The 25,432-nt window shown below is 46.3% G+C and overlaps 1 protein-coding gene across 2 annotated transcripts in view; it reads right to left on the bottom strand.

Annotated features, from left to right (window-relative positions):
- Positions 1 to 2,991: 2,991 nt before the first annotated feature.
- The window catches only part of LOC144121996 (uncharacterized), a 117,406-nt gene continuing 94,965 nt past the window's right edge, over positions 2,992 to 25,432 (bottom strand). The window contains exons 3-5 of one of the 2 annotated variants that reach the window (XM_077655486.1): positions 7,178 to 16,391; positions 6,903 to 7,091; positions 2,992 to 3,930 (exon numbers count right to left, since the gene is read on the bottom strand). In XM_077655486.1, coding sequence (XP_077511612.1) covers positions 3,771 to 3,930; positions 6,903 to 7,091; positions 7,178 to 7,431 — 603 coding nt within the window. In that variant the 5' untranslated portion in view covers positions 7,432 to 16,391 and the 3' untranslated portion in view covers positions 2,992 to 3,770. Of the gene's footprint in view, positions 3,931 to 6,902; positions 7,104 to 7,177; positions 16,392 to 25,432 lie in introns of both variants that reach the window. The other variant, XM_077655485.1, reaches the window with a different exon arrangement.

Raw genomic sequence — 25,432 nt, forward strand, 5'->3', positions numbered from 1 at the left:
GAGCTGGAATAAATTTTTTTTCGAGAACACGTGTCCCATAATATTTTGATCGTGAATTTACATAAAGGGTCCATGAAATGATTTTCAGACAGAATGACCCCAAAGCAGCTTCAATTTCCAAAAGACTCAGCAACAGCTATTCATTTTCGATCCACTGCACTCACTTTTGAAGAAAACAAGGGTAGAAAATTCCAGACGCCTTTTCTCCTCGACTGTCCAATGAATGGTGCGGCCCAAACCATCATTACAGTGACAAGTCCTGAAGTCGACAGTGCACATATAGAACATAGGTAGCACCAGACGAGCACAATAATCAAAATAAAAGAGCAACGCTGTTAGCAAGATCTGCTGCAAAGCAAGTGAAGCAATTAAAGTTCTTCACGCATGCGTACAGTACTGCCCAGAGATTTCTATATGTCCCATTTTATTCAACTATGTATAACACATTAGTTGTTTTTGGTTGCGAATTGCAATGTTTCTTCACCCTCATATCTTAAATAAGGAAGAGTTCTGAAAAGAGGTTCTCAAAATCATTTCATGGTACCTGTCAAGAACAGAAGAAGCCGCGTAATAGTGTTCTGCATTTGATGTGATGTTTAAAAACTGCACCTTTGTCATACCAGATCTGGCAACAACAACAGGAGGAGTTGTTTCGCCAGTTGGAAGGCTGCACTGTGGACTTGGCTGGCGATGGATGCTGCAATTCGCCAAGATTTTGTGCAAAATTTTTAACTTACTCTTTGCACGTTGCCCAGCTAAACAAAATTCTTCACTTCGAGCAAGTGCAAGTCAGGGAGGTAGGTCACAGCTTTTTAATAAAATGGCTCTGTTATGTAACTTAGCTTTTTTTCCCGACAAAAGTGTGCAGATGTACAATCAAGCACCTCCATGGAGAAGTTCGCCTTTGTGAAGAGCCTCAACATGGTGAAGGAGCGGGGGCTGAAGGTGGCGTCAGTGACAACTGACTGGCACGGCCAAGTCACCAAGTATATGCGGACGCAGGAGCCCACCGTCCGACACTACTATGATTGTTGGCATATCTCAAAAGGTAGAACCGAATGAACCTACGCTTCGCAGATAAGACTGTTTCCTGCATCATGTTTTGTAGAATGCGGCGAAATTTTAAACTAAATTTCATTGTTCCAAGCAGACTTTACTACAAGAAAAGCGGGGCGGACAACAAAATTGTAGTGAATATAGTGAAGCAGTGGGAGAGGTTCCTGAATTTGAAGAGGCAAGAAGATGGGGGAAGCTTTATCTGTTTGCTGTCCTTTTTGGCTGTGGTTTATGTCAATGACTATGAGGGAAAGGCCAGCCATGCATGCACAGGTTGCGGATGGGCACTGTGCTGGGAAACCGGATTCCTTGAGTTCTGCAGGCTAGAGGAGGGAAGGCAGGTGTTTCGGGGTGGAAGCTCAAGAGCCAGGTTAACATATAACGAATGAAGGATTAATCATCAATTATTACACCTCCATTCCAGGCATCAAGAAGAAGCTGGCTGCCCATGGAAAACGAGCTGGATGGAGTATGCTGGAAATATGAATTCAGCCAGCCAGTAATCACCTATATTGGTATGCAGCCCTCAGCGATGGCAGTGCAGAGCTACTGACAGACATGTGGAAAAGCATGGAGCGGCACGCTGCAAATATACACACGGGACATCCAGGCCTCTACGCGCATTGTGCACACGATGACCTTAGAGAAAGGAAATGGCTAGTTCCTGGTGAGTAATGTAACTATTTGAAAGCAAGATATGCTCTCTGCAAAGAACTGAATTTGTTTCCTAAATGTTTATTTGCTTTCCACATTAGAATGATGTTCTTGTGATGATGTATGGCATGCGACATGCTTCGTGAAACAGCGAAGTTGGTGGCATCCAACTAGTTTTGAACCTTTCCCAAAGAATTTTGTTGTTTTCATTGGCTCTGCCAAAAGAGGCATTTTCCAACTGTTTCCAAGACCTCAAGAAGCGTTGGGAGCTGTGTATAGACTTCAAGGGAGACAATATCGAAGGGGTGTTGCACAAATACTTTCAATGTTAAATGCATTTTTTTTACTGGACTCATTCTCGGAACATTACGGACAAAGGTTGTATTCAATTTCAGCCACCAAGTTCTATTGTAGGCGTTTCCAAGAAAACCTAAAATATGGGTGTGTATGGGCATAAACAAAGCAGTATCTTCTATACCCTCTTTAGTGCGCTTTAGTACGCTCTTTTTGTATAACTGGTTAGTGTCAGGAATGTTGGCATTAATAATGCTGATGTTATTATATGCACGCTTGTTGTTTTCCAGATTATGTTGGCCTGCTTCTGAAGGAGACAGTCCATTGCTGTGAACAGTGGCCGTCTTTCAAGGCAGCTTTTGCAGAAAACCTTTCGACTGCCCCACCCCCCCCGAGTCACTCTTTCCCGAGGCCCTCTAAGAATGAACTCGTGGCAGCAAGAAGGTCTAGGTTTGCCAGTAGCATGGGGAGCACCACTGTCTAGTACAGGTGTGTATTCCTTAAAATTACCAAATCAGTGTTGAAGGATAGGCCCATTACTTTCAAAACAAGTTGTAGTCTGGTCGCATGTTAATGCGCATGAATTTATGCAGGGCGTGTTGCTAGGCTAGTTGTTTTTTGATCAGACATCGTGGATCCACAACGCTTGCATGCGAGGACACAGAGCGGACATGCAAAACTGTGCAGCTGTTTGTGTGTCCTCTCTTTGTCCCCGGCTATAAGTGCTGCGATTCCATGATGTCTGCCATGAAGCATGGCAGGATGTCTGCCATGAAGCATGGCAGAGGTTGAAGTGTAGGTCGTCACACACTCAGACAAAAAAAAAGAAATACTCTCCATCTCTCAAAAGCATAGGCTGGAATAGAGTGCGATAATGCAATCAATCTGTCCCTACCTATGCCTTGTACGCAGCATCAGCACATTAAAAATAATAACATGATAAGTGGATGCAGATGAAACTTTATAAAAATATTACTTAGAAATGGATGGATGCAAGTATACGATTTTTAAAAGCAACCCTTTCACAAAAAATAATGAACACCTAGGGGGTGCTACTTCTTTCAAATGCTCCCATCTGCAGCGAAACTTTTCACACTTTGAAGCCTCCTGTCCCAAAGGTGCATTCCCCTCTTCCACACTTTTTGAATTGCATAATACAGTGATGTGCGGTTAATATAGACACATTTGTTCCCAGAAAAAATTATTTATAATGTGAGAGGTCAAAAATAACGAATGAAGGTCAAAACTCAGTTACTCAGCCAGAGTACCCTTGTTCGAACCTGACCGTGGCGGCTGCATTTCGATGGAGGTGAAACACAAAAGGCGTCAGTGTGCTGTGTGATGTCAGTGCACGTTAAAGATCCCCAGGTGGCCAAATTATTCTGGAGCCCGCCACTACGGCACCTCTTTCTGTCTTTCTTCTGTCAGTTCCTCCTCTAACCGTTCCCTTACTGCATGGTTGGACACCTAGACATGAGACAGATACTGCGCCATTTCCTTTCCCCAACAACCAATTTTCGACTGCATATTATACCCAATAAGCAAGGTCCCAGAGGACCAAAGCAATGTCTGCAAAACTGAGACAAAATGTATCTTTTTTTGCTTTTGGTTTCCAAATAAGCTGTCCATAGTCCAGGCAGAGAGTTTCTATATCACCAAGGCAGAATGGAATGGGAGGAGATCAGTCCTTGAAAATTGTCCTTATAGCAAGGTGTCCATGTTAACAAGACATGACTGCAAGTTCACAAGCATTCCTGAACAAACTTCTACAGCCCTTGTGCATACTGGAAACCAGTGTAACCTTCCGATGGAAATCTCTCCCTTATTTGGTGTACAGCACAAGCAGGGAGGACCTTCCGGTGATGTCTGCCCAGGCGTCCCCAAAGCCAGTGTGCAAGCTGGCTGTAGCTGATGTAGGGGTACCTCCTGTTGACAAGAGAAAAACAAGAGTCACTATTTTTTTCAGCATAGCAAAATGAAAGTTCAGTTTCAGGCTTTTACAATGCTGAAAGCTAATCATGTTATCAGTGTCTGTACAGTTCCAACGTCATTGTTTGCAAGTTAGATCATGTGATTGTCACTATGTGTTCTTCCTGGCAGCATTGTGAACTCTGAATTCTATTGCAACATTTTGAAGTTACTGACAGAGAATGGTAGACAACAAAAATGCAACAGTGGCATGACCACAATTTCGTGGCAGCATTGAAACTTTTTATTCATGGTGCCACGGTTCTCCACAGGCAGCACAGGCAAATGTTGCTGAACTACTATATTCATACGAAGTTGAGAGAGCAGGAAAGCATTTATTTACAAGGCCAAAGCGGGGATTGGGCACGTCACTGAACAGTCAGTGGCGAGCACCATAGCTCATTTTTGCGCCCACCGAGTCTATCGTCATTTTCTCACTGCACTATAGCGCGGCTTAGCATTTCGCCCCAGGTCAGTTGAAGCTTGTCCTCAAGCAATTTAGACAGCATTGTGATGGCAGCATTTGAGGGAGGCTATGTGAGTCCATTCGGCCAGTCCATTCGGCCTTAGACACGCACCAAGGCTTCTGTCTGATGGGCAGAGCGGTACCAGTGTTAATCTAGTGTTGCATGCCATAAATTGGCAGCGGAGAGAAAGTGGCTGGCTGAGCAAAATCAAACACTGACACATACTGGCTAAGAACAGCCTGTAATGCAAGCAGTTCGGACGACAAAAGCGACTTGTTAATCATGCGATCGATATTGACGGTGAAGTCTGTGGCTTGACTGGAATGCTCACACTTAGATATGGATCTGATAGTATGAATGTCATAAGCATCAAATCAAGCAAGTTTAAGGCCCCAACAGGATCAGAACAGGTTCTGATGAGGCATTCACTGTCCACACTTGTGCACAACCGTCATCTACGATAAGAACGACCTGTGGCACGAGAACATTCTGTTTCGCAGTGTTGTTCACATCTGGCTCAAAAAGCAACAAGTGGCGGGTGCCCGTGTAAATGTTGGAAGATTTGATTTATGGGTGTCTAACGTCCCAAAGCGACTCAGGCTATGACGGACGCCTTAGTGAAGGGCTCCGGAAATTTCGACCACCTGGGGTTCTTTAACGTGCACTGACATCGCACAGTACACGGGCCTCTAGAATTTCGCCTCCATCGAAATTCTACCACCGCGGCCGGGATCGAACCCGTGTCTTTCAGGCCAGCAGCTGAGCGCCATAACCACTCACCCACCGCGGCGGCTAAATGTTGGAAGAGTGAACAGGAACGAACATTACTGCCATGGCAGGTAAGAGCACATATTGGGCGACACTAAAGGTTGCAGCACCCGGTTGCTGTGCAGGTCTTCTGAAGAATCTGTCTTTATTGAGTGAAGTGTTTCACAGATTTCACATAGCAAGTTGCAACTTTCAAATTAAAGAAGCCAACAGTCATCGAAGCCAAGGCAAGCATAGTGGAATGTTTCTATTTTTTCGTGCTGTTCATCAATGCAAAATTGTTAGTGTAATTATGTGATGAATCAGAAAGCAAAAGAACAAAACAACCACATGCTGCCAGTGAGTCTGAACCCTCAACCTCCAAATTTTGCGCCCCATGCTCTACCAACTTAGCTATGGTAGCAGCTGCCCAGTCTTCTGCTATCAGTGATTTTTAGGTTGCATGTAACATAACCTTGAGAGTGTTCATGAGTGCCACCCTCATCCATGGCGGTTACTAAAAGTGTCACATAGGAATGTGAGTGACGAGGGCAGAAGCTGTGAGAGAACTCTCTCATGCGGCTTGTGACATCAAGATTGCTAGGACCTCTTCTGAAGCTGCTGAGCAAATAAGTGAGGGAAATGAGGGGCTTATTATGACTTACAAACGAGGGAAACCAACAGTCATCGAAACCAAGGCAAGCACATTTTGTGTGGTGTTCAATGCAAAGCTATTTGTGTAATTAAATAATTCTGTTTGATTTTGTGATACCACCTCTTCTGTCACGCTGGTCGGCCCTACCACTTTACAACTTTAGAGCTGGTGGGTGGAGCTGCGGAACAGCTGGGAGGTTCAAAGAGGTATGCCTTGCACCGTCAGCACATGCAAGATGCCAGTGTCGACACATTTAAGACAGGTTTACTGTGTGACTGCTGAAGATGCGGATTTTATACACCATGCTGTGGCACAAGCATCCACACATTAGTAGAAGTGATGATGGATGCAATGAAGTCTATCAGCAAATTCTTTTTAATTGAAACGATTTGTATGGCACACTATAGAACGTTACCACCTAATGCACGTTGCCAAAAAAAAGATGGCAATGAGGACAGCGCTGTGATGGTGATTGTTCTGGCAGTGAGTGGGACTAGGTTATTTTGCTATGAAATTCCATTTTGTACAGTCTCCTGCGAAATAAAGGATTGTTTTGTACTGATTTTACTGCAGTTCTCACAATCCTTTTCATTGTAATCGGCTTCTCTAGTGCTGCACCTGTTAAAGATGTAAACTCAGCCAATAAAACAGAAATGTGTCTGGCCAGCATCCTTACAACTATGTGCATGATCTTCAACTGCATTATCCAAGTTCACACATGCCAGAAGACACGTCTCATCTGCTTGCTCATTTACTCGAGAATATTTTACCGCCTGAGTAGCAAAACATCGTGATCGTCCACGCATATGAAAAAAGACCACCGATGTCGTGTTCGCACTCGCGTGCCGCTATGTGTATACACACCGTGGCACCTAGTGCAAACACATCGGCGCATTTACGCATTTTCCTAGGGAGCGATGTCATCCCAGAAGTTATCGCTAGGTTGAAGTCTTTGATGAGCACTGGCTCCCCGTTTGATTACAGTGCTTCGCATGTGAGAAAAGAGCAAAAAAAGGCGGTCACTTGTTCATGCTGCGTCTCCCTTTGAGCATTGTTCTTACCTTGTGTGCTCGACGTGTAGCCCATGATCCAAAGGCATTTGCAGTGCCACCGTAAGCACCACCTCGTCGAGGCACAGGGTGTAAAAGTGGGGGTGCTCCATGATGCACCCGGACGGCTGCTTCACAGTCGCTGCAGGGATCTCGCGGCAGCAGGTGCTCTCGAGTGCAGTGGGCATCGACACGCATCGCCTGCAGAAACACCTATTTGAATGCTTCGGTCAGCGATTGCACTCTCTCGAAAACTGCTCAATGTAAGCAACAAGATTCGGACATACCAGTGTGTATTCCCGACACGACCGGGTTCAGGAGGCTCACGGTCGGGGCTTCCGCAAGTAGCGGTTGTGCCGCGGGCTACGACCACTAGTTGCAGGCCGCACGCTCCGTCTTCGCAGCCATTGTCACTGCCACCGCTGTCGTCCTCTGACGACAGCTGATCTGGCACCCGCAAAGGTGTGTCGCCGTACGGCTCAAACCCCAACAGCCGACTCCTTTCCAGTAAGCAACGCTGCAGCTCGGGAAGATCGGCCATTTTTAAATTACCTTCTGCGCGTGATGCAGCATGGCGTCATTTTGACGCCACATTTGAGTACATATAGTGCTCTGACCTCGGTCAACTATGGGCCAGCAGGCCTCGCTAAGCCGCCATGTTGTGTCGGCGACAGAAGTCTCGGATTGGCTACTTATGATGACGTTTCCTGTAGAGTTGAGGAGGACGCGTGCCGGGAAATCGAAATTAACTTTTTTTCGCTATTCGATCAACCCGGACGATGAAACACATCACTGTACGCTATAGAATGAAGGGTCAGAATTCCAAATATACACGTCGTCCAAAATTTTCGGAAAACACTTCACGACCCCTTTAAGGGAGCATAGACACCTAACTTTTTTGTGCGTGGTTTCTTCTTTTTAATGTAATAATGCCACTGCGGTGACTCATGGTTATGGGGCTCGGCTGCTGACCCGAAGGACATGGGTTCTATCCCGGCCGCGGTGGTCGAATTTTGATGGAGGCGAAATTCTAGAGGCCCGCGTACTGTGCGATGTCAGTGCACATTAAAGAACCCCAGGTGGTCGAAATTTACGGAGCCCTTCACTTTAGTGCTCGTCATAGCCTGAGTCGCTTCAGGGCGTTAAACCCCCCTAAACCAAACCAATCTTTTTTTGTAATGAGGTGGATGAATTATTATACACGGATTACAACGTAGTATGCTCCTACGGCTGCTAAATAATTTATAACCAAATTTCTTTCTCGTGCTGTTTCAGTTTGTTTCAACAGCTGAACGATGACTGTGACCTCGAAGAAAGGTTGTAGGTCATGTGAGGAGTGAAAAACTGCAATATAATTGGTGCTTCTACATTTGTTGTCATTCCTGCTCTTGAGGAAGGCTGGCTTCAGCACTGCAGTAAATTAAAACGATAATGCAGCAATTATATCGCAGCTTTTCTATGCCTCTAATGGCCCAAATCCCATCTGTCACAGCTCTCATTCGGCTGTTGAAACCGAAACAACATGACAAAAAAAATCGATTGAGCGCGTCTCTCCATCGGTGTCTCTTCCATTCATAATCGGGACGATCGCTCGCCAGCCCCGTGTAGTCACGAAAACGACGACGCTGGCAGTGGCATGGGAACAGAAAGGTCGCGGTATAGGCGAGTGGCCATTAAAATCACCTCACTGCCATCGTTCATCGCCGCTTATTATTCGGCTGGTCGCTATGTAACAATATGCGCAAACTGAAAGCTGCCTGAGTATATCCATTGACCTAGTAAAAGATGATACCTGAGGCATTTCAAAGAATGTGCAGGCAAAACCTTTTAATCACATGCCTACTAGCGCAGCCTCGAAACCATATAAGCCAGGTCTAGGGTCCAAGCAGCTATATTAATATTGCGCAGGCAAAACCTTCTAATCACATAGCTACGAGTGCAGCCTCGAAGGCATGTAAGCGAGGGCCCGTGTCTTAGCTGCTCTATTAGGCCGTATTTGAGTAAACAAGCAAGTGTCTAACGCATGAAGTTTTTTCCTAACAATAGGTGTTTAGCTGTCTTCAGCTTCCATACAGGTGTTACTTTCAATGGATGGCGTTTTGCCAATGATGGAAGCAACAGTGTCAATACCAAACTGTACTGAAGAAGTCTTTCCCCGCAGGGGGACGTCTGCAACTTGCAGGCGTTGGTGAGTGGCGACATCACGGGTTCCCGAGCATCCGCAGGGACATCCCCCCAGGGGGTTGATGTTGAACAGCGCATCACCACTGACCCGAGCACCCACGCTTTGCCGTGCATGGCATCGTCGTGTCCGGGGAAAATGGGATCCTGGTTGAGCCGAGGCCGAGTGTTTGGACCTTTAAGGCCCCTCAGCGGAGGCAACACACCACTTTGGCCCCAGCTTCCTGTAGACGGCACCTCCGGCCTGTATCGGCCGGGGGAAATCGCCAGTCGCCTTTTCCTATCCTCCCCTCTATCTTTCGCTTTCCTACCCCTTTCTCACAACTATCCTGTCTCCTACTCACTTCTGGGCAGGCCTTCCTTGCAAATTCCTGTCCCGTCCCCTAGTCGGGCTCCATGGTGGGTGGCTGGCACCTTGACCGAAAAATTTTATGGCTCCCCCACTTTCAAATCCTGATCGCTCTCTGAGAAGAGGGCGGAACGAAGCAGATTTTTTCTCAAAAAAGAAACCTACATTCTCAAAGTTCCATGTCATCCACAGTCAATGTGAAGAAAAACAAGCTCGTATAATATTCCCATTTCTCGTGTCCAAATGCTTACCCGATACCTTAGGCCCCGGCTACAAGGTCTCAAAAATGGCCAGCGAGGAGGCGATTTGCCCTCACCAATGCATTCACCTTCACAGCGAAACCCAACTTCGTTGATGTGCGCAGGGGCGTAGCACCACACAGCACTCAGTCACCTGCCGAGGCCACTTCCACCGAGCCAATGGCAGGGCCATCCATGCCCCAGGCAGGGACAGCGAAGGCTTCTCTGCCACCCTCAAAGCAGGGAGCGCCGGTCCATGGGTTGGACCCGCAGGAGTTCCCCCCGTCAGGGGAGGCCTGAAACTAACCCAATCGCGGCCTCTCTGCTGTCCTCCAGCACCTCTGTTGAGGTGATGGATACAACTCCCACTCCGCCTGGTTTACGGCGGCAGAATAGCTCTCTCGAGCGAAAAAAAGACAGGCCCCTCATAATGGATCAAGAGCATAAGTAAACACCATAACGTTCCCACCCCAGAACACAAAGATGGATTTTTTAGTTCAGTGCAACTGTAGAGGCCTGTTGAGAAATTAAAGTGACGCAAGATATTTTAGGGTCAATGTTGGCCGTAGCCTTGTGTCTTCAGGAAACCAATCTAGGCCCACAATATATGAATATCCTGACACATTAAAATACTTTTAGACGCGATCGCGAGCAGGCAATTCGACTCTCGGGAGGCGTCGCGATTGTCGTTCAAAGCGGCGTCCCTGCTCAAGAAATCAAAATCAAAACAAATCTTAAACCGTTGCAGACACAAATATTGTATGTCTCTTAAATACGGAAAAGGCCACATACGGCTCACCCACCTGGGAGAAAATGACCTGTTTAGATTTTTCGTTTCCTTCACCTTCTGTTTTTAACGATTTTAAATGGGATGTCATTGAAAACCAAAATGGTAGCGATCACCTCCCTAAACTAATCCGTATAACTTTTCCACCGGAAATAATCCCCACACAACCGTGATGCTGGAAGCTGCACCAAGCAGACGGTACTTTTTGGAAAAGTTCACCAACTGTATCTTAACTGCTGCAGAATTAGCTATTCCGCAGCCTTCTGGAGTAGTGCGACGAAACCACGAAGTGTGGTGGACAAAAAACTGCAAGGAAGCAAAAGAACAACAAAATAAAGCTTGGGGTAAATTTCGCAGGTATCAGAGACATAAAAATCACGTAAATTTTAAAAAGGCAAGAGCTAAAGCTCGGTACATCGGTCGCATTGCCGAGAAAGCTTCATGGCAGAGTTATGTTACATCTATAAACAATCAAATCACATCTAAAAAATGTGGGAGCAGGTTCGAAAATTAAACGGCAACTTCTCACCGTTCACAACTCCTCTTCTGATAACACCTGGCAAAGAAACAAGCATAAGGAAACAGGCAGACATTTTGGGTGAACACTTCGCTGCAGTTTCCAGTTCATCGCAATATAGGCAGTCATTTATAAAACACAAAAATATAACCAAAAACAAAGAGAAATAAACAGATAAGTTTCTGCCGGAAAAAAATCTCCAGGACCCGACCAAATACACTATTAAATGCTTGTCCATCTTTCTAAGCCTGCCGTAGAAGCACTTTTAAGATCCTTTAACACAGTTTGGATATCAGGGAAAATACCTGAAGCCTGGAAAAAAGCTATTATTGTGCCGTTTCTTAAACCTAATAAACGCCCAACCGCTCCTAGCAGTTATACACCCGCAGCCCTTACCACTTGCCTCGCCAAATCCTTCGAAAGTGTCCTGAATATAAGATTAAGTTTTGTCCTTCATTGCTGCGAATTTCTAGATATCCATCAATGCAGTTTTAAAAAGGGATGCCCCACAACAGATCACCTAGTCCATCTCGACAATACTGTTTGAGATGCTTTTATCCACAAACAACACTGTCTTGCAGTCTTTATCGGTTTAGAAAAAGTATATGATACAACCTGAGGTTCGGGACTCTCCAGGACTTAGCTGACCTTGGCATCCATAGCAGAATGCTGAACTCCCTTAAAGACTATTTGTCTAACCGTTCATTTAATGTCCGCCTGGGCTCAACGCTTTCGAGAAATTTTATTCAAGAAAATGGGTACCTCAAGGCTATATTTTAAGCACAACTCTCTATATTGTAAAAATGAACTCTCTTGGTAAAATAATACCGAGGTCTGTTATGTATTTACCTTATTTAACGACCACCAGATAGCTTGCACATCCTCCAACTTATCAACATGTGAAAGACAAACACAATTAACAAATTAGCATCATGGGCAGACAGAAATGGCTTCCGGTTTTCTGCACAGAAACACCACGCGTTTTTCGACGGCCTGGAAAGCCGCATTGCTCTCAGCGTAGCTTTGAGATGCAACATACCTGCGGAGGAGGTCCAGAGCTACGACGGCTTCTCCAAAGCTCAGGTCCGCCAACTCCCCGGAATCATGCGGCTCGTGCTCCTCGTCGTCACCACAGTCTGAGGCTTCACTCGCGACCGAGTCTGCAACGATCTCGGCGATACTCTGACACTCGGACGTCACGACAGCAGCATCCACGGCGACGTAGTCGTCATACGTGACTCCCGTGGCACCCAGCGCATTCAAAGCTTCACTCAGCTCTTGATCATGAGAGGCTGTTTCCGTCTCTTCAGCTTCCGTGGCAGTCTCCTCTTCGCCGTCCATGCGAAAGCCACACCGTGAGAAACAGTGCTGTGCAGTTGACGCGCTCACTGCAGTCCACGCTGAAGCAACGTAGTGCACAGCGTCGAGTATTGAAACGATCGTAGGCTGCTGTCCACGATCAATACGTGCCAGACAGCGCTTTACGATGGACTTCCTGTATGAGTGCTTTAAGTTCTTTATGACGCCGGCATCCAACGGCTACAAGTGGCTTGTAGTGTTTGCAGGAAAAAAAAACAAGCTTAACGTTCCAAAGAAACGACGGGTCTCTCGGGTGGGCAGCACAATTGTCCAGAAAAAGGACAACACTCCTGCACTGGAAGCCCATCTTGTTGTCGAAGTAATGAAGAAATTCTTCGAACAAAGAACCCGTCAACCATGCACGACTGTTGCTTCTATAGTGACATGGCAGCAGGGAAATGTTCTTTAAGCACCGTGGGTTTAGGTATTTTCTGATTACCCAGGGCTTCAGCTTGTCCGAGCCATCCATGTTGCAGCAAAGGAGCACCGTCAATCGTTCTTTGCTGCATTTGCCTCCGTGGCATGCTTCGCCCTTCAGGCTTAACAACTTGGATGGCTGCACCCGAAAGAAAAGACCCGTTTCTTTGGTATTGTAAATGTCACGAGGCTCATACCCCTCAATTATGGCAGATAGTGTGGCGTTCCAATTGTCGACTGTTTCCAACTTTACACTTGCTGCTTCCCCGGATACCGTCTTATACGCGATGCCGTGCCTCTTCCGGAAACGGTCGATCCAGCCATTTCACGCCGCAAAGTCACTGATGCCCAGTCGGTCGGCTATTTCCACCGCCTTCTCACGCAAAATGCTGCCGTCGAAGTTAACACCGGCAGCGCGAGCTTGTTTAAACCAAGTAAGAAGCGACTCGTCGAGGTTTCCATACTTGGCGCCACGAGCCTGCTTAGCTTTCGGGCCGAAGAGCGCGGCATTCACTTGTATCTCGGCACGCTTCGAGACAATGCTGTTAAGCGTCGAGGGTGGCAGACCAAGATCCTTGGCGATGTCGACTCTTTTCCGCGCTGGCTGCCTGTCGACTGCGTTGAGAACATCCAGCTTTTCCTCGAGGGAAAGCGCCTTGCGCTTGCGTGACGCCATCAAAGGACGAGTTAGCGAGGCCCGACGAGGCGTAGGCAGCGTAGGTGTTGACGGGAGGACACGGACGACTCGGATGGGTTGAACCGCACAAACAAGACTGGATTACCGAGACTGGATTTCGAGATGCCCGATGACTTGTTCAGGCAGCATTTTCGCCCGACAAAAGACTTGGTGAGGTGGCTGTGTGACAAGTTGCGGGAAGATCTGGAGATGCAGCGCGTCAACATGGCAACTGTGCTCACCGTGGAGCAGCAGGTGCTGTGTGTGCTCCAGTTTCACGCCAAAGGCAGTTTTCAAGGCATGATCGCAAGCGACGAACACCTAGCGGTTAGTCAGCCAAGTGTGAGTCGCTGCATCCATGCAGTCACCGACGCGATTGTGATCTGCCTGGGACACGAGTGGATCTCCTTCCCATGCTCTCCGGCTGAACTGGCAACCGCATGCGAAGGCTTCGAGCTGCTGGACAGTAGATTCCCGGGATGTGTTCGCGCCATCGATGGGACACTTGTCTGCATAGCCGCACCATCTGACGAGGTCAACAGACCGGCGTACTTCTGCTGCAAGGGATACTATGCCTTGAACGTCATGGTGGTAAGAACGACAACAATAAGCTTTGTAGCGGCGCTCTTCGGTGCATGACCTTTGGTCTCCTGTAACCAGAAACATGCCGTCGTCCGCACTCATTTGCGGCGTGCTTACCTGCATGTTTTATTAGACTAAAGGGAGAACGGTCTTCTGGAGAAAGCGGGTTAACTTTTGTGCCTGTAAAGGAAAGCAGAAAAAAATGGCACAATCGTGCCTTCGGAAAAAGAAACATACAATGCACGGAGCCTCCAAACTGCCTGGAGTGCAGCCTTTGTGATTTTCTGTATTTTGCTGCGCCCGAGTTCTTATATTCTGGCAACATGACACTCAAAGGTAGAAACAAAAAAGGTAGTAGACTGGCACTTGCACACATAGCTCATTGCATGCCCATGTATTTCTTCCTGTCAGCCCTGCAACTGCACATTACTGACAGAACAGTGTTCATTGCTGGAGTAGTGGGAGTTGCACAAACAAGGTGCTTGGGAGTTGCACAAACAAGTTGCTCTTGGACAAGGATTACACAGTATGACCTTGTTTGCGCAGTTCATGTCATGTGCTATGTTATCTTCATTGTATTATGACAGTTTGTCTTGGGTGATGCAGGTGTTCCCACTTCACTGTGAGATTAGATTCTAAGTGCTCAGTCCAGTGAGTGTTGGAGCCTCTTTTTTCTCATCTGTGTCAAGTATCACAATCAATCACTTTGGTTTTATGGTTTTAGTATGCTGTCTGCTGTAGTGCAACATACTGTACCAGTGTGCAGTTGATAATGCAGTGGAGGAAAGTCAGTGTTTTGGCACATGTCTTTGCTAGCAAAAACTATCGCATAAGGTAAAAAAAACAGCTAACAACACAGACGGCGGCTGAAGTTGTTAAATTGCAACACAAAATATACACCTACGCCCCATCGTAAATGTTACAATACGAAGATTGATTCGCACTTGTAAATTTGGCGGGTAAAAGAATAAATATTTGTTCATGTTTCTTCACAGGTGTGTGATGCCCATCTTCGCATCAGGGCACTTGACGCTACATTCCCAGGGTCTGTGCATGATTCCTTCGTGTGGCGGACATCACCGGTGCATCATGCACTGTGCAACCACAATTTTCTCCAATCTGGGGAATATCTACTAGGTATGTGAATTCTGGCACAAGGGCGAAATAGTTGCACTGAACAAATGTAAATCCAGTCAGTAGATCTCAGACAACAGTTGCATGTAGCTGGTTAAGCATATCTACAGTGAACACATTGTTGAGGCAATTTGCTTTCAAATTAACGCAAATCCAGGATTTCCACATGTTAGCAGTAGTGTCAACGAAGGTGTTGCATTAGTGAAACTGCTATCGGTAAGGAAATCGGAGGTCAGGAAGAGTTGAGGCTTTCCTTCAAGGTATTTATAACATTACATACGTACATAATAACATAATAACATTAATAACACAGGATGCAGACCTGCTTATTCCTGCACATCGAGTGAGTAAAAAATAAGATATTTGTTCATGTTCCTTCACGGGTGAGCAATGCAATATACAGTAGTATCACAACTATGTCTAACATAAATATCACAACATGCAGATTTGCTTTTACTTGTAAACCGAGAGGGTGGAAAAATAAGAGATATTTCTTTATGCTGTAGCTCAGAAAATGTGAGGTCAGATATAGCTGAGGCTCTCCTTCAAAGCTGATATGTCTACAGGTACATGTCACCATTTGTATACAGCAAACTTACAGGCTGGCATATTGCCTGTATCATGGCTGATAACAATGATAGCAATAATTATTGTATCATAAATAGAGGCCTTTGAAATGAGGGGAGAAAAGTAATAAATGATGAAATAAATAATGGACTGAAAAATTAATGCACCCAAATTGCAGATGTTGCGCTATTAGCACAAGCATTTTGAAAAATGTCAGTCTTCATTGGCCTGCAGGTGATGGCGCATACCCGCTGCAGCTATGGTTGGTCACACCTATTCCAGGATGTCACGCTCCTGGCAGTCCTGCTGCCAGGTTCAACAGTGCACATTCATCGCTGAAATCTGTTGTCGAGCGCATGATTGGTGTCCTGAAGAGCCGGTTCAGGTGTCTACAACGGTACCGCGCACTGCACTACGAACCGGAGACCGCAGTGAAGATTGTTGCAGCTTGTGCAGTGTTGCACAATGTGTGCATATATTCACGACTGCCTCAACTTGACCCCCCTGATGATCTCTGTGATGACAACGGTGCCTTTCCTGCTCTATACCAGGCAGGTAGATATAAGCGTGACCAGCTGCTGCAGACATTTTTGTGCCAGCCTCACGTGTAGACACGTTTATGTCCAGCCAGCAGCTGCCTCGGCAGCACCAGCCGCCTCGCCTGCACCAGCCACCTCGCCAGCACCTGCCACCCTGCAAGCAAGGATTGGCATTATTGCATACTTTGTTTCATACGGCAACAAGTATGTTGCACTGTTTATTTTTAAGCTTTTGTTTAAAGTAAAAACTCAGTTCCGGCTATTTATTTAATATATTCGTGCCGCAGCATGTGCTGTGTTTCATCATACTGCGTTGTGTCTGTGAGCACAGAACGCTGTCTTCGCAGTATTTCTTCCCTGAGGCACGAAGCCTCTGCTCACTTCTCATTGCATTGTCTTCATCAAGAGGATGTGCATCCGCAAGGAATTCAGCTTCAGTGGTGCTGTACAAAAGCAGTCTACAGTGTGCTGCTTCAAGCTGAGTGCTTCACGTGTGAAGTTATGTGTGGTGGTGCAGTGTTGTGAAAAGCTGCTACTGTGCACAGTGCTCTTGACTATATATATGTGGAAAGATTAAGGTCGATCAAAGACTGCCCACACACATCACATGTATGCAATGAATAGCATGAAGGTTCATCCAGGAAAGTAATCTTTCATTGCATGACTTCCAGGCTTCCAAGAAAAAAAGTAACCAGGGCTTTGCCAAAAAGGACAATCATAATTCCATCCTGAAAATGCAGCTAGGCCTAGTACATAAGAATTCTACAGTTACTGTAAGTGTTGTATTTGATAATTAACTCAAAATCTCTTTTGTACTGTTGCCTAACATATACAAGCTTTGTTTATATTGCAACATTATGAGCAGCGCCAAAGGCAGCGTGCATCAAGCATATCATCCGAGTAAGATGATTCGCTTATTGCGAGCAGTGAGCTTAGAGAAGCTAAAAAAGAAGTGCGACACTGGAAAGCACGATGCAAGCAATTGCAGCAAGAGAATCTGTTCCTGCGAGAGCAAGTCCGTGGACAGCAGGTGCTCCTGCAGTCAGATATTTTTAGGCGTAAGTAAACTTTTGCACTCGTTTGTCTGTGTGTGAAGCTGCTGCATATTCGTATTGTAATGTGAAACATATAATCGAAATAATATATAGCGCCAGTCTAAGGAAGTGTGAAAGCTAGTGTGTCACAGTTTTTTGGGCTTTATTCTTAACCTCAATAAACCTGCTTCAAAAGTTGAAGGCTAGACAAAGTGGCCAACATTGATTTTGCCACAGGACGTTTGTATACTTTTTATAGTCTCTTGTATATTGGGAAGCAAAATTCAAGCCAATAATGTACTTAATAGTGTGTAGCACCGGTCTAATGAACTGTGAAAGCTAGTGCTTCACACATTTTGGCCTGCATTTTTAACCTCAATAAACCTTTAACAGTGGAAGAAAAGCAAGACGAAGGGGCCATTGCGGATTTTGACACATCACGTATGTATATGCTTTTTAGTCTTTTGTATTCTGAGAAGTCAAATTCAATACTACTTATTTAGTAAACCATTCCAGACATGTATGTTATATTTTACAACCTGCAGAGCACAAATTTCTTGTGCAGTTTGAAAAGGTTACATAACTAAGGACATTTGCGGATTGTGTGGTAGTTTTTTTTTGCATGGAGGCCTTTTCAAAAGAAGTGTGCCCTGCTACTGGGCAGAAATCTTCCAAAGACTTACCGGTAAGTTGGATGCTGCAACCAGCTGAACTGATTTCGGGTGTATGATCTTTATTGTGTTGTATACAGAAAATGCTGGGCTGCTAGCCCGATGTGTTGCTGAGCGAGACTGTTGAACAACGAGAGAGGCAACATTATTGCAGGCTAATTTCATACCAGAAATGCTTCATCCTGATTGTGTTGCTTATATTTACAGCTAAACAACCCACACTTAAAGCTGTTGCCAGCACATCTAAAGGAGGTGAATTTATATTTGCATCCTTTCTCCATTAAAAATTTATGATTTAAGCTTGTACAGCCTTACTGCAGTGGCTGAGTGGTTAGGGAGCTCAAGTGCTAAGTCCGTGTACGTGGGTTTGATCGCTCCGAGCAGCAGTGGTCATGTTTTGAGGGGGCAAAATGCAAGGTACCCATCTACTATGTGTCAGTGCTGAAGAAGCCCGGTGGCCCAAATTATTCCAGAGCCCTACACTACAACGTTCATCATAGACTGTGTTGCTTTAGGATGCTAGACATCATGTGATATCAGCAACAAATGAAATGCGAATAAGGCAACTGAATCATGAACAGCAAACCGAGAACCACTTAGACAGGGGAACCTCAATTCTAGTGGACGGTAATTTCACTTTGAAGGCACAAAGGCTGTCTTTTAGAAGCACTATAATCCCACTTATATTTCCTCTCCAGGAACTAATACATTTATTTGGTGCCTTAATGTTGGAACTTCAGTACTCCTTTTTGTGTTTCATTCGTTGCTGATAGTACCATATGTAGCTTGTGTAGCCCAACGCTTAGCCAATTCAGTGCGATGCTAGGCGAGGCTGTAGCATACAAAGGTCTCATGAAACATGCAACATATTATGTCACACAAGCCCCTAGACTCGGCTGCCTCAAGCTAGTGGTTCTGCAGCAGGCGAGTTGCCTGGAGACATTAAGAAATTTGTCAGCTACCTAGCCCATGCGTGTGTATATGCTGATAACGGTTGAAAGGTATTAGTCTTTGAATGTTTAATGGGGTAGAACTTTCAGGGACCAGCAAGGAACCTCCTGCAGATTTTGCATACTTTCCTGATGGCTCTGTAAGTACAAGCCTTGCACATTAAAGTGAACCTGCCTGTGCAAAACCAGCTCAATTTTCAGGCTCATATTTCGAGCATAAACTTTGATTAGAGCTTCACCTTTGGAATGGTAGTGCTTGCAAAACTCCAAGCCAGTAGGATCATAAGTCACAAGAAAATTCCTTTTGTCAAAGTAACTGCGCAAGCAATTTGGACAGTCGGGCCTCGTCATGCGGAGCGTTAAGGGTGGTGTTGCACCATGGAAGAGAGGTACGGCGGAAACTGCTAAACCAAGGCTAACTCCTGAAAAGGTGGCAGTTGTGGCAGGTGAGACCCATTAATAGATGCCGCTTTCATTGACTGGCATTTAGCCATTTCATTTTCAGCAACCCTCGAGCACTGGAGGAAAGTCAGCAAAAGTGACATAAGTGCTGCTATGAAAAATCTGACTAATATCCTCTGACACAGCAAGCACTGCTGTAAATGCATCATAAAAATAAACGCCCTTTGGTGTAAATACTGTTATTTTATATATGAAGCGCATTTTTTTCAGCGGCTCTGACCAGTTGTAACTGAGACCTAACTGATCCCAGGTTAACTGGTTTAGGCAACAATTCCCAGTTGCAGCTGGACTGGGACCAGTTGCAACTGGGAATTGTTCCTCAAAACAGTCAAAATGGAACCAGTTCATTCCCAGTTAAAAATTTTCACCTGGGACGATTGTCTCAGTCTTTCACAGACATCAAACAGCAAGGCTGTAATGGTAATGGTGTTTGGAGTTTTTATTGCCCTTTTACAGTGCCTTCTTACAATAATATTTAACAAAGATTTGGTGCTTGTTATCTCAATAGCTTGTGAAGGAGTAAGTCTTTTGGATCCTGCAAAATGAAATTTGGGTCATTTGCTTCCGACAACTTGTTAAGGAAAAATGTTACCGCAGTTTTGGTTTTGCAGTTTCTTAGTTATGGTAGCTTAACCCTTAATGTTGCTTACGTTCCCGAGCTGATAGTCCACTAATGTAATGTCCCGAGTAGAAAATTCTTGCACCACCTGTTTTTTATGACTAGCTCATTCTACTTCAGAAGATGGCATATGCCATAATAGTGGTAGCTGTAGTGGTAGGTTATTTCTGTGCTAAGAGGGTGCCGTGGTGCTCTGCTTTCCATGCAAAAATATGTGCCTTGCAGGAAAAACATTTTCCTCAAATCATCTGCAAGAACAAAGGAACCTCAGCAATATTTTGGCAGCCTGGGCATCAGCAATGGGGCTCTTAACGTACATCAGCAGAGGTAAGTGCATGCAACCATTCTGCCACGCTGGCTGCGTGCATTGAAACTGCACCGTTGCGCACACTGCAGCTCAAGCAACGAGCTTTGGGGTGCGACTATGCTCTTATGGTCATTTTCCAAGTGATACAGACGAAGATAAAGAGATGGGACGTGCTTTAGCGGAAGTCCTGACCTGTTCTTTTGCCTTCTTCTGTAGCGCTATTTTTTTTATGCTGCTAGAAAACGGGCCAGCCCAACTTTCCACCCTGACTGCTTTGCATAATTTTGTATTGCATTCAAAACTGAAAGCTTGAAGGTTTTGGAGCTACAGCTTGGAAACTTCTTCCCAGAAATCCATTAGGAAATCGTCTTACAATATGGAGAATATGCATTATCTTGTGCAAGATTGTACGAATCTCAAAGGGAAAAATATTTTAGGAGGGTAGATGTGTAGGCCAGTTGGTGAGACATGCAGGAGCTAGACACCGCAGCGGACACGGGACAGAGAAAGAAGATGACAAAGGCGGTACTTGCAACTAAAATTTTATTTGAAACTTCATGGCTTTATAAAGACAGAGGCACGTGTTTCTATCACCCAAAATGAATGCAAAAGCATGTGAAATGCATTCATGGGATTTGTTCATAGCCATGCACCACTGCTCACTGAGATCACGTCAGCGATGCACTGGCCGCATGCCACGGTTCAATGCTTGTGGTGCGTACCAAGGAGCTGGCAGTGTACAGGCAGAGCTTGGTGATCGAGGACGCGGCTCGTGCATTTGGATCATCCGCATGGGCGCGGAGAATGTTCAGCACTACCAAGATTCTTTGCATAGTACACAATGAACTCTGGCCAGGCAATTCTACCTATTCATATAATCCCAAAATTCGCATCAGCTGGGGTGGCATCATCGAAATTCTACTGTATATTTTGCGCTTGTTATGTATGCAAAGGATGTCAGCGGGACAGCTACCATAAGAAGCAGTGCGTTGTACGAAATATTGTGGGAGGTTGTCAGTTGACTGAATCGTAACCTGGCATGTGTACTGAGGCAGTCAGGTTTCCATTCAGCCTCAGTAACACTGCCATCACTACGTTGTAAAGGCAGAGTGATGTAATTATGTTGGAGACAGTGTTTACTTCTCGGGGTATTGAGCTCAAATTCTTAGCACTTTCGCTCTTCCCCTCACCCTCATTTCACTCCCAAGCCTGACCAGACTTCTTTAGAAAAGGTTTTTTTCCCCGAAAAGTGCCTCACCTCTCCAGGACATTTGTGCCTTTTTACAGCATCAACTAATGTAGCTAAGGCAGATTTCGTCTTCCCCTCCCGTATTCTCTCTTCATTCGCATGAAGTAACATACCGTATTTACTCGCATATAACCCGCACCAAAAATTGAAAAAATGTGTTTAAAAAGTGGGGGTGCGGGTAATACGCGAATATTCCTGCACTGTGTTGCAGTGCATATTAATATTGCACCATCCTTTTGACCACCGAAGGCCAGTATGGACTGGAAGAAGACCATGTGGAAGCGGAGACCACGGAGCACATCGTTTTGCGGTGCAGAACACTTCGCCCGGACATTGCCGAAGACGCGACGATAGATATAGAGGGTGCCCTGGGATTTGCAGGGGAGGACGGACGGGTGGATGAGAGAAGGGTAATGGTGACAAAGAGTAGGTTGGAAGATTGGTGGAAAAGGGCTAAGGACGAGTGAGTCTATAAAAGAGGGACAAATTACAGTTCACAATACGAACAAAATTAAGGGGGAAAAAAAGGGGGGATCCTAGGCTAGGGGGCGCAAGCCACCGCCCGTTACAAAGGGCTAAGCCACTATCATCCATCCAGCCAACAAGAGGCCAACGCTGGTCATAGCCAGATCCACATCCATAGTCTGTTAAGTCTATAGCGCCACGCCAGCCACGCTTTGCATACGCTTTGTTCAGACGTTGATGGGCCTTGAGTAAGGTGCCGTTTCTTGTACGCCCAGTTTGCACAGTTGGCCAGCCTTGTTTAGGCATCATGAGTGTGTCTCGGCGGCAATCATTCACGGTGAAGGAGAAACTCAGGATCGTCGCTGCTGCTGAACAAATCGGCAACAGAGCTGCTGCGAGAAAGAACGATGTCGACGAATCTTGCATTCGCGACTGGCAGAAGAAAAAAGACTCTCTCGAAGCTGCGAACAAGGACAGGCGAGCGTTTCGCGGCCCGAAGACTGGCGCGTACCCTCACCTCGAGACGCAGCTTGCCAAATTCATTGAGAAGCAGAGGAGTCGTGGCCACGCTGTGTCTACAGAGATGGCGCAGATGCAAGCCCTGAGCTGGCCCGGGAAATGAATATTCCACGCGAGTTTCATGCGAGCCGCGGATGGCTGCAGTGCTTTATGGCCAGACATAGATTTTCGATACGGCGGCGAACTACCATGTGCCAGCGGCTTCTTGACGCTTACGAGGAGAAGCTGCTCAACTTTCAACGTTACGTCATCGGACTGAGGAAAGGGCGCAACTATTTGCTATCTCAGCTGGGAAATGCTGACCAAACGCCAGTATATTTCGAGATGCCCATGGACACGACCCTGGAAAAAAAGGGCGCAAAATCCGTTAGTGTGCTGACTGGCGGCAACACCAAGCTGCGCTGCACAGTGATGTTGTGTGCTTTGGCCGACGGCACCAAACTGCGCCCGTATGTAATATTGAAGCGCAAGACTGCCGAGTACACCACTTCCCCCAGGAATTGTTGTGCGAGTGGAAGATAACTCGTGGATGAACAGTGATCTCGTCATTGACTGGATTCAAGCAATCTGGGAAAAAAGACCAGGTGCCTTGTTGGCACGCCGTTCGATGCTGGTGCTGGATTCGTTCCGAGGCCACTGCACTGACGCGGTGAAAGCTCGCCTCGCTGACAACGGCACAGACCTTGTCGTAATACCTGGCGGCATGACTTCCATGCTCCAACCACTCGACGTGTGCATCAATAAGCCTTTCAAAGCTCACGTGAAGCGGCTATATGCCCAGTGGATGGCCGACGGCCTTTACGCCCTTACGCCGACGGGACGCGTGCGAAGGCCACATATTGCACTGCTGTGCCAGTGGATCGTAGATGCATGGGGGATGATCCCGGCCGACATGGTACGCAAGAGTTTCAAGAAGTGTGCCATAAGCAACAGCCCAGATGGTTCCGAAGATGATTACGTCTTTGAGAGCGGCGATGAAGCCTCGGACGGCAGCAGTGAGAGCGGCGACGATTGACAATTGAACAACAGCACTGACAACGTTGCGGCAGTCGTTTTCAAATATATTTGTTTTGAAAACTAAAATGGTGACTGTTTGCTCAGTTGTAACTTCCTAGTCCTCATTTTTTCAGGTAAGTGTGCGGGTTATACGCGAGGATATTTTTTTTTATTTCATGGGGTTCAAAGTTAGGGGTGCGGGCTATATGCAGGGGCGTGTTATACGCGAGTAAATACGGTATATAGCAAGGCCACATGACTGGGCCTATTGCCTTTGGTGTCATGCAACCCGTTAATAACCTTGCATAGCACGATTGCCTTAAATAGAGATGCTGAACCTTGTGTCTCATTACGCAAATGCACCGCCATTTTTTTCTTGTACCCCTGCAAGCAATGCAAATTGCCAGCCATCATTGTTGCAGAAAAAAATAACCACTGCCAAAAGAAGTTATTCAGAACATAGCTCTTAGTCTCGTGGCATGGTGTGATCGTGGTGAGCATGCCTTCGGGATGCGGACCTCTCGGAGCTCCTCCAAATTCTCTGCAAGAGCAAACGGTAGAAAAGGAAAGCATGAATCGACCACATCAACATAGCCAACGCGACTTCTGACAATCAGTATGGAGAATTTGCTGCGTGTAGATTCCGAGCCAGCAATCTATTTTGCTGCAGAAAACTTTTTCAAACTTCGCGGTGATACAGTGAGAGCTCATTAATTCGACCCCCGTTAATTCGGACAATCGGATAATTTGACCTGCACGCATGGTCCCTACAATTATATATAGGAGTCTATGGGGCAAAACTCTCGTTAATTCGGACAAATTTTACTGCCCATCGGTTTATTCGACCTAGTTACACGGCCCGCCAAGAGCGGCGCTACTGTAAAGTTGGAAAAAAAGAATGTAGCGTAGGCCATCCGTACGGTCATCGTCATCAGCAGTGCGAGAGAGGGCGAGGGAAGCAAGGTTAGCAGTGGCCGAAGCGCCCGGTGTCTTTCTTTGTGCTTCGTTGCCTCTTGCAGTCGTGCTCAGTCGTCGTGTTAACCCTATCTTCAGCAAGTCTCGTTTTGGCGTGTGTCGTCGTTGCCCCGTGTTTCTTGCTGCTACGATCGCGGTTATTGAACCCTAACACGCCTTTTCTGGATATTGCGTGCTTTGCCAGCGTGTTTACTGTGCTGTTTTCGAGTGCGTAGCGCGCCGTGCCTGCGCGCCTCACCATCGCGTCCTGCTCCGATGGCGACACCGGCAAAGCGGCCGAAGTACAACCAGGCGAAGGACCTAGCCACTAAAGTGGAAATATTGAAGGTGCTGAAGGATGGTGTTTCACGCTCTGACGTGATGGTCAAGTATGATGTAAAAAGAACCACCTTGGCCACCTACGTGAAGAATGAAAACAGCATTATGGAGGCGTTTGACAGTGAAGCCTACGGTGACAAAAGGAAACGACTGCGGACTGCGGCCCACCCGAAACTCGAAGAAGCCGTAATGCGATGGATTAGAAACGTGAGGCCTACCTCCCTGTGAGTGGGCCATTAATTTGTGCCCAGGCTGAAAGTTTCGCCACAAAAATGAACCTTGAAGAGTTCAAAGCTTCTGAAGGTTGGCTTGCTCGCTTCAGAAGCCGTCACAATCTGACTTTTAAGAGTGTGTGTGGCGAAAGAGCCTCCGTGGACGAAGACAGGATCGAGGAGTGGCGGATCACCGGGCTTCGTGAACACCTAGCTGCGTACGACCTCCGAATATATTTTAACGCCGACGAAACAGCGCTTTTCTTTAAAGCACTCCCGGATAAAACGATCACCTTTAAAGGTGACCCCTGCACAGCAGGGAAAAGAAGCAAAGAAAGGGTCACTGTGCTACTTGCCGCCAACATGACGGGAACAGAGCGTCTGCCTCTCCTAGTGATCGGAAAGGCTCAGAAGCCGA

The sequence above is a fragment of the Amblyomma americanum genome, chromosome 2, assembly GCF_052857255.1.
Source record: "Amblyomma americanum isolate KBUSLIRL-KWMA chromosome 2, ASM5285725v1, whole genome shotgun sequence".
NCBI lineage: Eukaryota > Metazoa > Arthropoda > Arachnida > Ixodida > Ixodidae > Amblyomma > Amblyomma americanum.